The sequence below is a fragment of the Somniosus microcephalus genome, chromosome 23 (genome assembly GCF_052327205.1).
Source record: "Somniosus microcephalus isolate GS21.2 chromosome 23, FLI_Smic_1.0, whole genome shotgun sequence".
NCBI classification, from domain to species: Eukaryota; Metazoa; Chordata; class Chondrichthyes; order Squaliformes; family Somniosidae; genus Somniosus; species Somniosus microcephalus.
In genome coordinates this window covers 15,217,522-15,232,973 of record NC_141009.1, presented here as the reverse complement: position 1 = coordinate 15,232,973, position 15,452 = coordinate 15,217,522, and the positions used below count along the sequence as shown (strand labels likewise).

Here is a 15,452-nt window from a genome sequence, read left to right as displayed (position 1 = left end):
AAATCAGGAGCCGTTTCGTTAGGTTTTTTTTCTTTTCGTTGCTTTTTTTTCACCAGTCAGGCTCTGCAAGGTCTCGCTGAAGCTGTTGCTAAGCTACAGAGACGCTTGCAAGGTACGGCCGACTGTTTAGAAGCTGTTGAGCAACAGGGTTTGTTGCCAGATACGGAGCTCAAAATCTCCGTATGTTTCAACATTAGCGCTGGTTTGACCGGCAGTTTTGAACTAACGGCAACAGCTCGGTCCCGTCGGTGCCGGATAGCACAAAGTTTCCTGTACATCAAGAAGTAATGATTTCTTGACAATAATCCATAGATTACAGAGGGAAGGGAAGACTGGGGGAGGTGAGGAGTTCCACAGTTTTCAGTTCCTGGGAAAGTGAGATAGAATAGGACACCGTGCGATGATTCTTGATTTCAACACAGTGAGGGAGCAAGAAGGACAAATAGTGTGTAAAATGGAGCGTCTGAACCTTCGGAGGGACAGGGGAGAAAAGTTCAGAAGAGTAATAGCCACTGGAGTATTAATGCAATCGAGAAAGACCGCAGAGGAGCGAGGTTGGCAGGGGTGCAAGTAGGGCCTCCCCAGACACGGGAGAGTGAATCAGGCTCCGTTTCACAGTGTTTTCTTTTGACGCAGTTCCACCGTCGATATTGATTGGTCAGCCAGAGTTTTCAGTGCTGGAGGATTCGCAGGCCCTCTTGCCCTGTGCTGCCCAGGGGTCGCCTGTACCCATGGTATATTGGGAGAAGGATGGGGCTGCAGTGCCTGATGTTCCAGGAAAATTCACCGCACTGCAGTCCGGGGAACTGATAGTGGAAAACGCAACGGTAGGTGGCTGCTCAGCACTAACTTGTATCTGTGTCAGAAAAGGTACGTCAAGCTTGTTCCCATAGTCACCTCAGACGTGTTTCTTTTTGGGTCTCCTGTCCTGTCCTGAAGGTGCTGACTTGTACTGGAGTGCGGTTCCATGGGGTGCAGGCAATCCTCCAGCACTCGGTCTGCTCGTGAGACCTGACAAAAGTATTGACATGATGTTGTGGAGTGTATTACAGCCTAAACCTGTTCTCACTTGTTGTCCACACAGACACACCCACATTTTCAAGCCAGGGTCACTGGATAACGAACAGAGGTGGCAACTGTGAATAATTTTCCTTTCCCGAGAGACCCCCATTGTCGTACCTCTACGACTGTCACTCTTGACTGAGGTCGGCTAACAGACTGAGCCCTCCGTGTGCCATTGTGTCAGCCGTGGCTCAGTGGGCAGCACTCTCTCGCCTCTGAGCCAGAAGGTTGAGTGTTCAAACCTCAGTCCAGAAACTTGAGCACAAAATTTAGACTGACACTCCAGTGCAGTACTGCACTGTCGGAGGTGCCGACTTTCAGATGAGACGTTGAACCGAGGCCACGTCTGCTCTCTCAGGTGGACGTAAAAGATCCTGTGGCCACTATTTTGAAGAAGAGCAGGGGGAGTTCTCCCGGTGCCCTGGCCAATATTTATCCTTCAACCAACATCACTAAAAGCAGATGATCTGGTCATTATCTCGTTGCTGTTTATGGGACTTTGCTGTGCTCAAATTGTCTGCCGCATTTCCTACATTACAACAGTGACTACACTTCAAAAGTACTTCATTGGCAGTGAAGAGCTTTGGGACATCCTGAGCTCTATCATTGAGTCAGAGCCACACCAGGTGGCGAATGTATCAGCTGAACCTTCGGGGAACCACATCCACTTCTTCTTTTAAAAGTTATTATCCCTCCCTGTCCACCCCATCTCTCTGTCTCCTTGGGCCATACTACAGTGGAGTGGGTGGGCAGACAGCTCCATGAAGGTGGGCAAGAACAGTTATCACTTGACTTCCCCCCCACCTCCCCCCGAACTTCTGTCCGTCCTTGCGGAGAAAGCACCACCCTGATGCCGTGGCTGAGATCGAGCACTCGGTGTATGGACAATAGCAGGTGCCAACCTGTGAGTGGCTGCTCCAGCACTCTGCCCTTGCGCAACCCTAAACGTGACTGGATTGGTCGGAATCCACTTCTTCCAGTTGAGCTCTCATTCCCACTGAGAACAGTGTACTGGCACAAAAGCATCCTTTACATTATTTTATTATTTGTTAATACTAGTGGATCTCCTGTGGTGTTTTTGCCGTAAGTTAGATGGTATGTGGTTTTTTAAGGAAAGGAGCATTATATCAATGGGTGCGCAATGTATTATTCTGCTGCTGAGGAGCAGAAGTGTGTACCTTGGCCTGTTCCTCTAAATCAACAAGGCCTAATGGCTGTGAGATCCTGAGATCAATTAGCGGCTGATTGTCCTTAAGGCTATCCTATGGTTAACTATGGTCATTTTCTGTTTCTTGGGAAGTTTCTCTGTAGATTGGAAGTAATGTTTTTTTTTAAGTGTGATACAGAAATTTGCACGTCTGACAAAGCGTGGCACCTGAAATGTGATGGGCATGTCTCAAATGTCTTTTTACATCTCTAGTTTTACATCTCTAGGTTTGTACTCATTGTGATGAGTGACAATGGGTGAGAGGCAGGTCAGTGCTGGGAAATGGAATACCTCCATGCTTGTTTGGGCTGTCGAGGGCTGATATTTCTGAAGACATGCTGCTGAGCGTGGGGGCCGACTCTACTCTGACAGTGCATTGCCCACTATTTACAGCCCATTCATTTTACTGTTCTCCTGCCGGGACCATCATCAGCCCATCACCAGCACAGGGATAGTTGCCAGAGTAAAGCTTCTCCCATCCAACAATTTGCCTTAATCCCAGTTTGAGAAGAGTGCCGCCCACTCCAGCGAAGGAACGTTTCCCGTTTCCCACACCAGCCTCGTTTAAAGATTACCAGTTTAGTGCTGCATTTTTTGGGTGGGCTGAGAATGCTTAACCTTTTCTTTTCTTCATCCCACAGCCGGAGGATGCCGGCGTCTACACCTGCACGGCAGTAAGTGCTGTTGGCAAGGACAGCCGTGACATCCACCTGTCCGTAAGCGTTCACCCAGCATTCACGGAGCTCCCTGCCGACGTGTCTCTCCACAAAGGGGAAAGGCTGTTATTGACGTGTGCAGCAAAGGGTCTTCCAGCTCCATCCATCAGCTGGATCTTCAATAACAAGCCGATAGCAGGTATGGAGGTTTACCTCGGATTACATCGGATATACGGCACAGAAACAGTCCATCCAGCCCAACCAGGCCATGCCGGCATTTCTGCTCCATTCGAGCCTCCTCCCGTCGTTCCTCATCTAAATCTATCAGCATAACCCTCTATTCCCTTCTCCCTCATACTTGCCCAGCCTCCCCTTAAATGCATCTATACTATTCACTTCAACCACTCCCTATGGTAGCAAGTTCCACATTCTCACCACTCTCTGGATAAAGAAGTTTCTTCTGAATTCCCTATTTGATTTCTTGGTGACTATCTTATATTGATGGCCTCTAGTTATGCTCTTCCCCACGTGGAAACACTCTATCAAAACCTTACATAATTTTAAAGACCTCTATTAGGTCACCCCTTAGCCTTTTTTCAAGAGAAAAGAGACCCAGCCTGTTCATCCTTTCCTGATAGGTATACCCTTGCATTTCTGGTATCATCCTTGTAAATCCTCTCTGCACCCTCTCCAGTTCCTCTATATCCTTTCTATAATATGACGACCAGAACTGTGCGCAGTACTCCAAGTGTGGTCTAACCAAGGTTCGATACAGGTTTAGCATAACTTCTCTACTTTTCAATTCTATCCCTCTAGAAATAAACCCTAGTGCTTGGTTTGCTTTTTTTTATGGCCTTGTTAACCTGTGTCGTGACTTTTAGCGATTTGTGTATTTGTACTCCGAGATCCCTTTGCTCCTCTACCCTCCCCAGACTCTCACCCTCCAAGTAATAAGTGACCTCCCTAGTCTTCCTACCAAAATGTAATACCTTACATTATTTCTAGAATGATAGAATTGAAAAGTAGTGAAGTTATGCAAAACTTGTATCTGTGTTGAAATTCATTTGCCAATTATATGCCCGTTCTGCAATTTTATTAATGTCCTCCTGTAATTTGTTGCTGTCCTCCTCAGTATTGACTATCCCCCCCAATTTGGTGTCATCCGCTAATTTAGAAATTATGTTTCTGATTCCAAAGTCTAAATCGTTAATATAAATTGTGAACAACAGTAAGTCCCAGCACTGATCCTTGTGGAACACCACTACCCACCCACCTTGTGAATAGCTACCCTTTACCCCAACTCTCTGCTTTCTGTCTTGAAGCCAGCTAGCTATCCAATCTGCTACTTGTCCCCTGACTCCACATTCTTTGACCTTATTCATTAGTCTATTATGGGGTACCTTATCGAAGGCCTTTTGAAAATCTAGATAAATTACATCTACTGCATTACCCTTGTCTACTCTCTCTGTTAACTCTTCAAAAAATTCTATGAATTTGGTCAAGCAAGACTTTCCTTTTTGAAATCTATACTGACTATTTATTATTATATTTTTGGCTTCTAGATGTTCTTCTATTTTCTCCTTAGTAGGGATTCCATTATATCAATGATTTGGACTTGAATGTAGGAAGTATGATTAAGACATTTGCAGATGATACAAAAATTGGCCGTGTGGTTGATAATGAGAAAGCTGTAGATTGCAGGAAGATTTCAATGGACTGGTCAGGTGGGCAGAACAGTGGCAAATCGAATTCAATCTGGAGAAGTGTGAGGTAATGCATTTGGGGAAGGCTAACAAGGCAAGGGAATACACAATAAATGGTAGGACACTGAGAAGTTCAGAGGGACCTTAGAGTGCATGTCCACAGATCCCTGAAGGTAGCAGGACAGGTAGATAAGGTGGTTAAGATGTCATACGGGATACTTACCTTTATTAGCCGAGGCATAGAATATAAGAGCAGGGAGGTTATGCTTGAACTGTATAAAACACTAGTTAGGCCGCAGCTAGAATATTGCGTGCAGTTCTGGTCACCACATTACAGGAAGGATGTGATTGCACTAGAGGGGGTGCAAAGGAGATTTACGAGGATGTTGCCTGGTCTGGGGAATTTTAGCTATGAGGAAAGATTGGATAGGCTGGGGTTGTTTTCCTTGGAACAGAGGAGGCTGAGGGGAGATTTAATTGAGATGTATAAAATTAGGAGGGGCCTAGATAGAGTGGATGGGAAGGACCTATTTCCCTTAGCAGAGGGGTCAAGGACCAGGGGGCATGGATTTAAAGTAGTTGGCAGAGGATTAGAGGGGAGATGAGGAAAACAAAATTCACCCAGAGGGTGGTGGGGGTCTGGAACTCACTGCCCGAAAGGGTGGTAGAGGCAGAAACCCTCATCACATTTAAAAAGTACTTGGATGTGCACTTGAAGAGCCGTAAACTACAGGGCTACGGACCAAGAGCTGGAAGGTTGGATTATTCGCATCAGTTGCTGTAGGTGAGAGTACGAATGGAGGAACTTAAATCCTAAATAAATACATTCAAAGATGCTGAAAAATTCCCATTGTTGAAATATGCAGCTTGAGATCTCTCTGGCTATTAAAACTCTGACATTTACTGTAGATTAACCTGTTAGAATTGTTGGATTAAAGATCAGGATTAGGTCAGTGGAGTTTCTCTGTTGAGATTGTATTAGCCAGGCTGCATTATAACCAGGTCATTGTACACTATTCTGTGTAATATGGTATACCAGAGGATTTTTTTTTTCACACAGACCTGCACTCTTCCTGTGGGTCATTTATCCAGCTGCAACACCAGTCAAAGGTGACAGGCAAATGAATGCCAGATCAGCAACACAGGTTGTCCTGGTCGTAAGTCTTAGGTTTTCTGACGGTTGAGGTGTACAGTCTTGCTGTGTCGTGGAATGACCGAGTGCAGCACAGGGACAGGAGGAGGCCATTCAGCCCCTCGAGCCTGCTCCCCCACTGAATTAGATCAGGGCTGATCTGTACCTCAACTCCATTTTCCCGGCTTTTGCTCCATATCCCTTGATACCCTTACCGAACAAAAATCTCTCGATCTCGGTGAAAGCTCCAATTGTCCCACCGTCCACAGCCTTTTTGGCGGGGTGGGGGGTGGGGGGAGAGTTCCAGATTCCTACTACCCTTTGTGAGAAAAAGTATTTCCTGGTTTCCCTCCTAAATGGCCTGGCCTGGTTCTAATTTTAAGATTATGTCCCCTCATTCTTGATTTCCCCCATCAGAGAAAATAGTTTCCCTGTATCTACCCTATCGAATCCTTTTCATATTTTAAACACCTCAATCAGATCGCCCTCTCAATCTTCTAAACTCAAGGGAATACAAGCCAAGTTTATGCAGCCTGGCCTCATAATTTAACCCATTAAGCCCCGGTATCATTCCAGTGAATCTGCGCTGCACCCACTCCAAGGCCAGTATACTCTTCCTGAGGTGCGGTGCCCAGAACTGAATGCAGTTCTCCAAATGGGGTCTGACCGAGGCTCTATACAACTGAAGCGTGACTTCCTCTCCTGTGTAATCCAGCCTCCTTGAGATAAAGGCCGACATTCTACTCCTAGTTCTTATTCCATTTGCCTTTAGCATCTAGCTGTGTCATGGAATGGTATTGTGTAGACTCAAGCCTGTAAATTTTCTCTTGCGGGCTGTGATCCTGAATACCAGTTGTGCCTTAACCTGCGTCTATGTGGGGGAGATGTGGGGATGGAGGTGGAGAAGTGGGTTCCGAATGAACGTGAGGCAATTCCCATAGGGAAGGGTGAGTCACCCCCAGACCTGCTTTCATGCAGCTCCTAAATGGTTGTGGTGGTTGAAGGTCAATCACCACAGCCCCAGGACATCGCTGCAGGAGTTCCTCAGGGCAGTGTCCTAGGCCCAACCATCTTCAGCTGCTTCATCAATGACCTTCCCTCCAACATAAGGTCAGAAATGGGGATGTTCGCTGATGACTGCACAGTGTTCAGCGCCATTCACAACTCCTCAGATAATGAAGCAGTCCATGCCCGCATGCAATAAGACCTGGACGACGTTCTGGTTTGGGCTGATAAGTGGCAGGTAATATTTGCGCCACAGAAGTGCCAGGCAATGACTATCTCCAACAAGCGAGAGCCTAACCACCTCCCGTTGACATTCAATGGCATTACTATCGCCGAATCCCCCACCATCAACATCCTGGGGGTCACCATTGACCAGAAACTTAACTGGACCAGCCACATAAATACTGTGGCAAAAAGAGCAGGTCAGAGGCTAGGTATTCTGTGACAGATGTCTCACCGCCTGACTCCCCAAGGCCTTTCCACCATCTACAAGGCACAAATAAGGAATGTGATGGAATACTCTCCACTTGCCTGGATGAGTGCAGCTCCAACAACAACTCAAGAAGCTTGACACTATCCAGGACAAAGCAGCTCGCTTGATTGGCACCCCATCCACCACTTTAAACATTCACTCCCTCCACCACCGGCGTACCGTGGCTGCAGTGTGTACCATCTACAAGATGCACTGCAGCAACTCGCCAAGGCTTCTTCGACAGCACCTCCCAAACCCACGACCTCTTCCACCTAGAAGGACAAGGGCAGGAGGCGCATGGGAACACCACCACCTCCAAGTTCCCCTCCAAGTCACACACCACCCTGACTTAGAAGTATATCATCGTTCATTCATTGTCGCTGGGTCAAAATCCTGGAACTCCCTCCTTAACAGCACTGTGGGAGTACCTTCACCACACGGACTGCAGCAGTTCAGGAAGACGGCTCACCACCACCTTCTCGAGGGCAATTAGGGATGGGCAATAAATGCTGGCCTTGCCAGTGACACCCACATCCCATAAAAACTGAATAATTTTTTTTTAACAAACAGCTCAGGAAATGCATGAGAAGTCTGGAAGTGTGCTGCCCATTGGCCAGGGAATGGTAACTTGCACAGCAGAACCACAGAGGGAGTGGATTCATATTTAACCAGTTTGGCGGGGGCGGGGGGGGTGTCACATTATGAAATAAGCGGAATAGCATTGTCTTTTTTTCTACTTTGGGTTAAACTAGGCCATTTATCCAGCTGCTGCATTACTCAGGGGTGCTTATCCAGTCTTACTCTGTTTTGTCATTCAGTGAGAGATTCTGGGAATGAAGGTCTGAGTGAACTGACGATAGAAAAGGTTTCCAAAGAAGATTCCGGCACTTACGTGTGCACAGCAGAAAGTGCTGTCGGGATGATCAAAGCGATTGGATTTGTCTATGTGAAAGGTGAGGCTGCCACCCGCTCTGTTGTCTGTCACGTGGGCCATTGATTACTTCCCGTTAACCTTTGGGAGCAATAATGACTTTCCACCAATCTTGAGAGTAACAGCAGCCTTTTACACAGTTTCGGGGTTAATGTTGGTTTTCTAATTGTGGGAATAGGATAACGGCTCTTGATAAATTGCGCAGGACCATAGATGGTTTATGTGTGGTGGCAACTTTCTCTGAGTTAAATAAAAGTTTCTGTGTGAACGCATCAACGCCGGTTATTTTGATCCAGTTAATAGAGCAATTGGCTTATTTTAGAAAAACGTGTGCCGTTCTGGGCTCTGTCCTTTGAAAAGGACAATGCAATGTTGGTGAGGGTTCCGAACAGGCCAACAAGGATGATTGTGGAGCGTCAAGTTTCAACTTAGTTGAAGAAATTTGCACAGCCGTCTGACTTCAGTTGGAGGCAGGAAGATTGAGAGGGCCCAGTGGAACCTTGGTGATCTGCCTCCTGGCACATAATGAAAGTTGAGAATCATCCCTCTTAAGATTATGAAAGGGTTTGACGGGGTCGACGTAGAGAAGATGTTTCCACTTGTGGGGGAGACCAGAACTATGGACCATAAATATCAGATAGTCACTAATAAATCCAATAGGGAATTCAGGAGAAACTTCTTTACCCAGAGAGTGGTTAGAATGTGGAACTCGCTGCCACAGGGAGTGGTTGAGGCGAATAGTATAGACACGTTTAAGGGGAAGCTGGATAAACACATGAGGGAGAGAGGAACAGAAGGGTATGTTGATAGGGTGAGATGAAGAAGGCTGGGAGGAGGCTCGTGTGGAGCATAAACACTGGCACGGACCAGTTGGGCCGAATGTCCTGTTTCTGTGCTGTGAATACTGTGTAACTTTGTAATACTTACACTGACACAGTGAAATTTTAGCTCCTAATTGGTCATTTTAGATCAGCTTGTCGAGTTCTCACTTGTGAAAATAAGACCTGTATATTTCCATTTTTAAAAAAATGAAATATTCTTAGAAAAAAATACTGGCAGCCTGACTTCTGGAATCGAAGTCCTGACTCCCAGTGTCAAAGCTAAATATCAGAGCTTCAGGCGTAGGATATTCCAGCAGGTTATATGGACAGCGGGATAATGAGTACTTGCACTAAGCCAGACTCTCTGTACTGCTTATTAAAAACGCTCCGTTACATTGTCGCTGGTTTATGCAAAACTTAAGATCTCATTCTCACACAAATGATTCCAGAGTGTGGATAATCACTGATCTCCTGTACCGAGAGGCAGAGCCGATGAAGTTTGTAACAGACTATTTAGCTTAATCTGCGATTGGAAAATTAGAGGACATGGGTTTAAAATTTAACAAGCGGTTAATAACGTTTCCCCAGCCCAAAAAAAAATGTGGACTCAAGCTATTGATGCTGTGCTGATTAACTCCTGTTAAAAAGGAGCTGGATGACATTTAGGAAGAGGATTGGAGTTTAGCAAGATCGATAGAAATAAACCAATAACCGAGGAACATGATGGGAGCCGGGTAAAAGTCACCTTGTGGAGTGCAGCTGGTCAGATTTGAATAGTGTGGACTAGGGGTTCCCAGACATTTAGACCCTTTAGTTATGCACCATGGAATCCTGCGGCTCACGTATAATCACTGACCGTAAGGCACCGACCACCACTACTAAATTAGAGATAAAAAGTAAAGCTGCAAATGTTGGAGATATAAATTAGAAACTGACTTTGTGTCATTAAATTCAGATAGAAGCGCCCCCGCTAAGGTGAGTGACGGATGGAGCTGGAACTTTCCCACCAGTGAGAGTGCGTGGCTGAGAAATTACCTCTTCCCAAACAGCCAGGCCTGCAAGATTCAACCATTGAACTCAGCAGAGTAAGGAATAGAAAGCTAAATTGAAACTGCCGCACCAGGACACTGTGGGCTGTGGGTGGCAGTATGGAGGCAGCCCAGATTGATAACCCAGAATTGTCCTAGGTTACTGGGAAGAGACATCTCTGAGCTTTATCTGCCCGGAGTCCTTACCTGTGGTTGTTGAGCTCCTACAGGGGATCAAATATGTTTCTCGGAGCCCATCACAGTGCAAGTTGTACATGGTCTGCGGAAACAATGGCAGAAAGGGGACGTTTTTTTTTTCACTCCAAATATATTAGTCAGTGTTACGGCCAATTCTCTACCGCACTTTCCTCTGCCTGCTGTGTGTTTAAAAACATTGTCAATATATACTGGACAGATTTGCTCTGATTACTGATCTGAGTGAAATCATAAATCGGTTCGTTAAGAACACTTTTATGGTTTTCATTGAAAATAGCGAATGAAGGAAATCTTCCTGCCATTTTTGCCATGTTGCTAACACAAGCAGCTGAGACCTTCCTCCTGACTGGTCACCACGGAGAGAATTACTCTTCCTCCTGACTGGTCACCACAGAGAGAATTACTCTTCCTCCTGACTGGTCACCACGGAGATAATTACTCTTCCTCCTGACTGGTCACCACGGAGAGAATTACTCTTCCTCCTGACTGGTCACCACAGAGAGAATTACTCTTCCTCCTGACTGGTCACCACGGAGATAATTACTCTTCCTCCTGACTGGTCACCACGGAGAGAATTACTCTTCCTGCTGACTGGTCACCATGGAGAGAATTACCCTTCCTCCTGACTGGTCACCACGGAGAGAATTACTCTTCCTGCTGACTGGTCACCACGGAGAGAATTACTCTTCCTCCTGACTGGTCACCACGGAGAGAATTACTCTTCCTCCTGACTGGTCACCACGGAGAGAATTACTCTTCCTCCTGACTAGTCACCACGGAGATAATTACCCTTCCTCCTGACTGGTCACCATGGAGATAATTACCCTTCCTCCTGACTGGTCACCACGGAGAGAATTAGTCTTCCTCCTGACTGGTCACCACGGAGAGAATTACTCTTCCTCCTGACTGGTCACCACGGAGAGAATTCGTTTTCCTCCTGACTGGTCACCACGGAGATAATTACTCTTCCTCCTGACTGGTCACCACGGAGATAATTACTCTTCCCCTGACTGGTCACCACAGAGAGAATTACTCTTCCTCCTGACTGGTCACCACAGAGAGAATTACTCTTCCTCCTGACTGGTCACCACAGAGAGAATGACTCTTCCCCCTGACTGGTCACCACGGAGAGAATTACTCTTCCTCCTGCCACCGATGGACGCCCTGCGCCGGTCAATGCACAGTGTAACACGGTGTCAGGAGTCATGATGGAGAGTCTCCACTGTACTGTAGCTTGCAACCCCGTCGTCCCACTTGATGACGGCAGCTTTGTCGAACTTGCCGACTCTGAAAGCGAACCAGGACGGAAGAAGAAGACGACGCGTTGAAAGCCTTCCCCGTAAACGCCGAATGTTTGTTCCACTTTCAGAGGCGCCGGTTCTTCGAGGAGAGGTCAACGCTTACCAGATGGAGCCCCTGGGAGGGAATGTCGTTTTGAACTGTGACGCCCGTGGTGATCCAGCACCATCAATAAACTGGAATAAAAATGGCGGCCCCCTCGCCATTAGTAACCGTATTCGCCAAATGAACAACGGTTCCCTGGCGATCTATGGGACGGTGGTGAGTCGCGCTTCATCTCATATCAACTAACTCATGGCGCAGACTGCAATGGAGCAAGCTTCAAAATGTTTGTCCTCCGCGTTCTCCTTACTTATTCTTTTCTCTCTCTGTTTTCTTCCTCTATTCTCTCTTGTTGCTACCTATCCTCACTTCTGCTTTTGTTGCTGTCCCGTGGCGTGCCCTCCGTTTTTCTCTCTCTCTCTCTCTCTCTGCAGGCCTCTCATTTCCTCCCAGTTTTCCAGGCGTGTGGTTTAAGCCAGGAGGGCAGGGCTGCACCTGGACTCACAAATGTCCTGGTAGCGGAGAAACAGGGACGGCTGCCTCCTCACGGGCACAGCGCACGTCAGGTACAGTCCACTGGACACCCATAAAGGGAAGTCCCCCCTGTGTAGCTCGGCAAGGTTCATACCCAGTCTGTTGGTGTGCTTTACTCCCCCCCTCATAAGTGAATCTCTCTTTAATGAACAAGATTTTCTTTCACTAAACTGCCTCCTGACTTTCTGACAGAATGAAGATGCAGGAGACTACAAGTGTGTTGCGGAAAATGAAGCCGGGGTCGTGGAACGGAAAGTCACTCTGATGCTGCAGAGTAAGTATTTTTTATTCGCTTATGGGATGTGGGCGTCGCTGGCAAGGCCGGCATTTATTGCCCATCCCTAGTTGCCCTTGAGAAGGTGGTGGTGAGCCACCTTCTTGAACCGCTGCAGTCCGTGCAGTTCACTCTAGGGGGAGCCTGACCACCCAGTTAGAGGCCCCAATGCCCCTCTAGTGTCGTCTTGTGGCTATTGGTGATTCTCGGAGTCTTTTAACTTCCAGTATTGATCTCAACAGCTCATCTCACCAACATAAAGAAAGACAGACATACATTTCTATAGCGCCTTTCGTGACCTCAGGACGTCCCAAAGCGCTTTACAGCCAATGAAGTACTTTGTGAAGTGTAGTCACTGTTGTAATGTAGGAAACGCGGCAGCCAATTTGCACACAGCAAGATCCCACAAACAGCAATGTGATGATGACCAAATCATCTGTTTTTTTTGTGATGTTGATTGAGGGATAAATATTGGCCAGGACACCGGAGAGAACTGCCCTGCTCTTTTTCAAAATAGTGCCCGTGGGATCTTTTATGTCCACCTGAGAGAGCAGACGGGGCCTCGGTTTAACGCCTCATCCGAAAGACGGCACCTGGAGTGTCAGCCTAGATTTTTGTGCTCAAGTCTCCGGATTGGGGTTTGAACCCACAACTTTCTGACTTACTACTTAACCAGAAACGTTGCCTCCTCTGTATTACTGTACGATTCATTGGATTTTACTCCCAAGTATATTACAAACCAGCAGATCTTTTAATTACGGGAGAGCCATGTTAGAACCAGGCTGGGCCGAAGCCCTCACTGCAGCCTCCCGCTGTAATGGCGAGCATCAGTGAGGCTTCCAGGGGTGACATAGAACACTGAGAATTTCAAATCTAGGGCAGTCAATCATCGGAGGATGTCAGGAGATGTTGGGGTGCTTATTCATCTGAAGGAGAATCTAAGCGCAGACTGCAATTCCACAGAAGGAAATGTTAAGCAGACTTTTCCAGGGAAGATTACCTCCGCGCTGTTTGCACAGTGCTCTCTATAAACGTGCTTTCTATACACGTTTTATGATTTTGCTGAGCAGCGCACAGGTCAAATCATCCCTATTGGCGTCCGGTTTGTATTTTAGACATTTCCCAGAGAGCCTGCTCAAATCAAGACTGTCTGGTCCAAAAATTAGACAAGTGGCCTCTGGCCTTGGGCCGACTGCTAACAGAAAAGGCTCATTCCCGAAATGCACTGTTTCAGTGAGCATGCTCCGTGGAAGAATCCCCTTTCCAAGCCATAGAAAATAAACTCTTGGGAACATAAGAAGTGCTGGACAAAAAATGACCAAGGCCCATCTAGTTCGCCTTCTCCCATCCTGATAGTCGCATGGTACAATGATAATGGAGTTGTTGACTAATCACAGTGATCAATGTCTATCAATGGGTCCAAAACAGATCCAGACATGAGGTGAAAAAACCCAAGTGTTGGAGAGCTTTGGGAGCCACAGGTCCCGAGTCACCTGTTCCTGCCGAGCTCGCTGCACTCACCACACGTCATGTCTTATCAACTGACATGCATGGAGCTCACAGTGCATCGTGAGACTTGATTTGCATTCTGCCATTAGGTGAGGAACTGTAGAATAGTTCCACTCACTGTCAGCTCTACTTCCTCAATCTGTCTGATCTTAATTTGTTGAACAAATTGTTTCCCTTTCTGCAGGTGCACCTGTGTTCACTGTGGAACCTTTGGACACGGTTGTGGGTGTCGGGGGCAGAGTCTGGTTGCACTGCCAGGCGACGGGCGAGCCTTTGCCCGCAGTGGAGTGGACCCAAAATGGACAACCAGTCAGGGAGAATGAGCGACTGGTGGTGTTACCAAACTCCACTCTGCAAATCCTCTTCACTGAGAAGGAAGATACAGGAGAATACGAATGTGTAGCCCGAAATCTCATGGGATCTTCCTTTGTAGGAGTAACGCTAACTGTGCAAGGTAGGGTGGAGACCCTTATGACCAGTTTTATCTGGAGGGGATTACTGCACTGGATCCAATGACCTGGAAAATGGCCGTTTTTCAACCCTTGACCTTTACTTGCACTGATTTTTTAAAAGAAAGACCTGGATAAATATCTGGTCAGGATTAAAGGATGAGCACAGCAAGGGATGGCCATGTACTCTGTGGAACATCATGGTTCCTGAGCTGCTGAGGAAAGGGCAAGGAGTGGAAGGTTAAGTGGATATTCTGGGGGCCTTGTTTTCACATGTCATCCGATGGATGGCATCTGCAACAGTGCAGCACTCGCTCAGGACTGCACTCAGGTGTCAGCCCAGATTATGTGGTAAAGTCTTGGATTGAGCCTTATAATTCACAGCCTTCTGATTCAGGGGGCAAGTGGTATCACCCGAGGCAAACTGGCATTTTGAGTTGTTGAGAGGGAAGGAACATTGGCCGCCACCACTTATTTTTCCAGTTGACTATGAGACCAGAGAACACTCGTTCATCATTTTTGTAAATATCAAAACACAAAGTCTAAATGGAATAGAGGAACAAAGGGGTACAGCGGTACAAATTCACAAATCATTAAACATCGCAGGTTAACAAAGCCATGAAAAAACGCAAACAAACCACTGGGGTTCATTTCTAGAGGAATAGAATTTTAAAGCAGGGAAGTTATGTTAAACTTGTATCGAACCTTAGACCACACTTATACTGTGCACAGTTCTGGTCTCCATATTACACAAAGGATATAGAGGTACTGGAGAAGGTGCAAAAAAGATTTACAAGGATGATAACCAGAACTGAGAGGTTATAACTATCAGGACAGACTGAACAGATGACCTATTAGAGGTTTTCAAGATTATGAAGAGGTTTGATATGGTGGATGCAGAGAAGATGTTTCCACTTGTGGGGGAGTCCAAAACTATTGGCCATAAATATAAGATAGTCACTAATAAATCCAGTAAAGAATTCAGGAGTAACTTCTTTTCTCAGAGCGTGGTTAGAATGTGGAACTTGCTCCCACAGGGAGTAGTTGAGGCAAATAGCATAGATGCATTTAAGGGGAAGCTAGATAAGTACATGAGGGAGGAAGGAGTAGAA

The 15,452-nt window shown here is 46.6% G+C and overlaps 1 protein-coding gene across 1 annotated transcript in view; it reads left to right on the top strand.

The window, feature by feature from the left end:
* The window catches only part of LOC147101676 (hemicentin-1-like), a 395,279-nt gene that overhangs the window by 314,716 nt on the left and 65,111 nt on the right, over positions 1-15,452 (top strand). Inside the window, exons 81-87 of the mRNA XM_085965457.1 lie at positions 637-827; positions 2,911-3,124; positions 8,056-8,190; positions 11,603-11,793; positions 12,009-12,140; positions 12,301-12,382; positions 14,076-14,345. Of these exons, the coding sequence (XP_085821583.1) occupies positions 637-827; positions 2,911-3,124; positions 8,056-8,190; positions 11,603-11,793; positions 12,009-12,140; positions 12,301-12,382; positions 14,076-14,345 (1,215 nt within the window). The remainder of the gene's footprint in view (positions 1-636; positions 828-2,910; positions 3,125-8,055; positions 8,191-11,602; positions 11,794-12,008; positions 12,141-12,300; positions 12,383-14,075; positions 14,346-15,452) is intronic.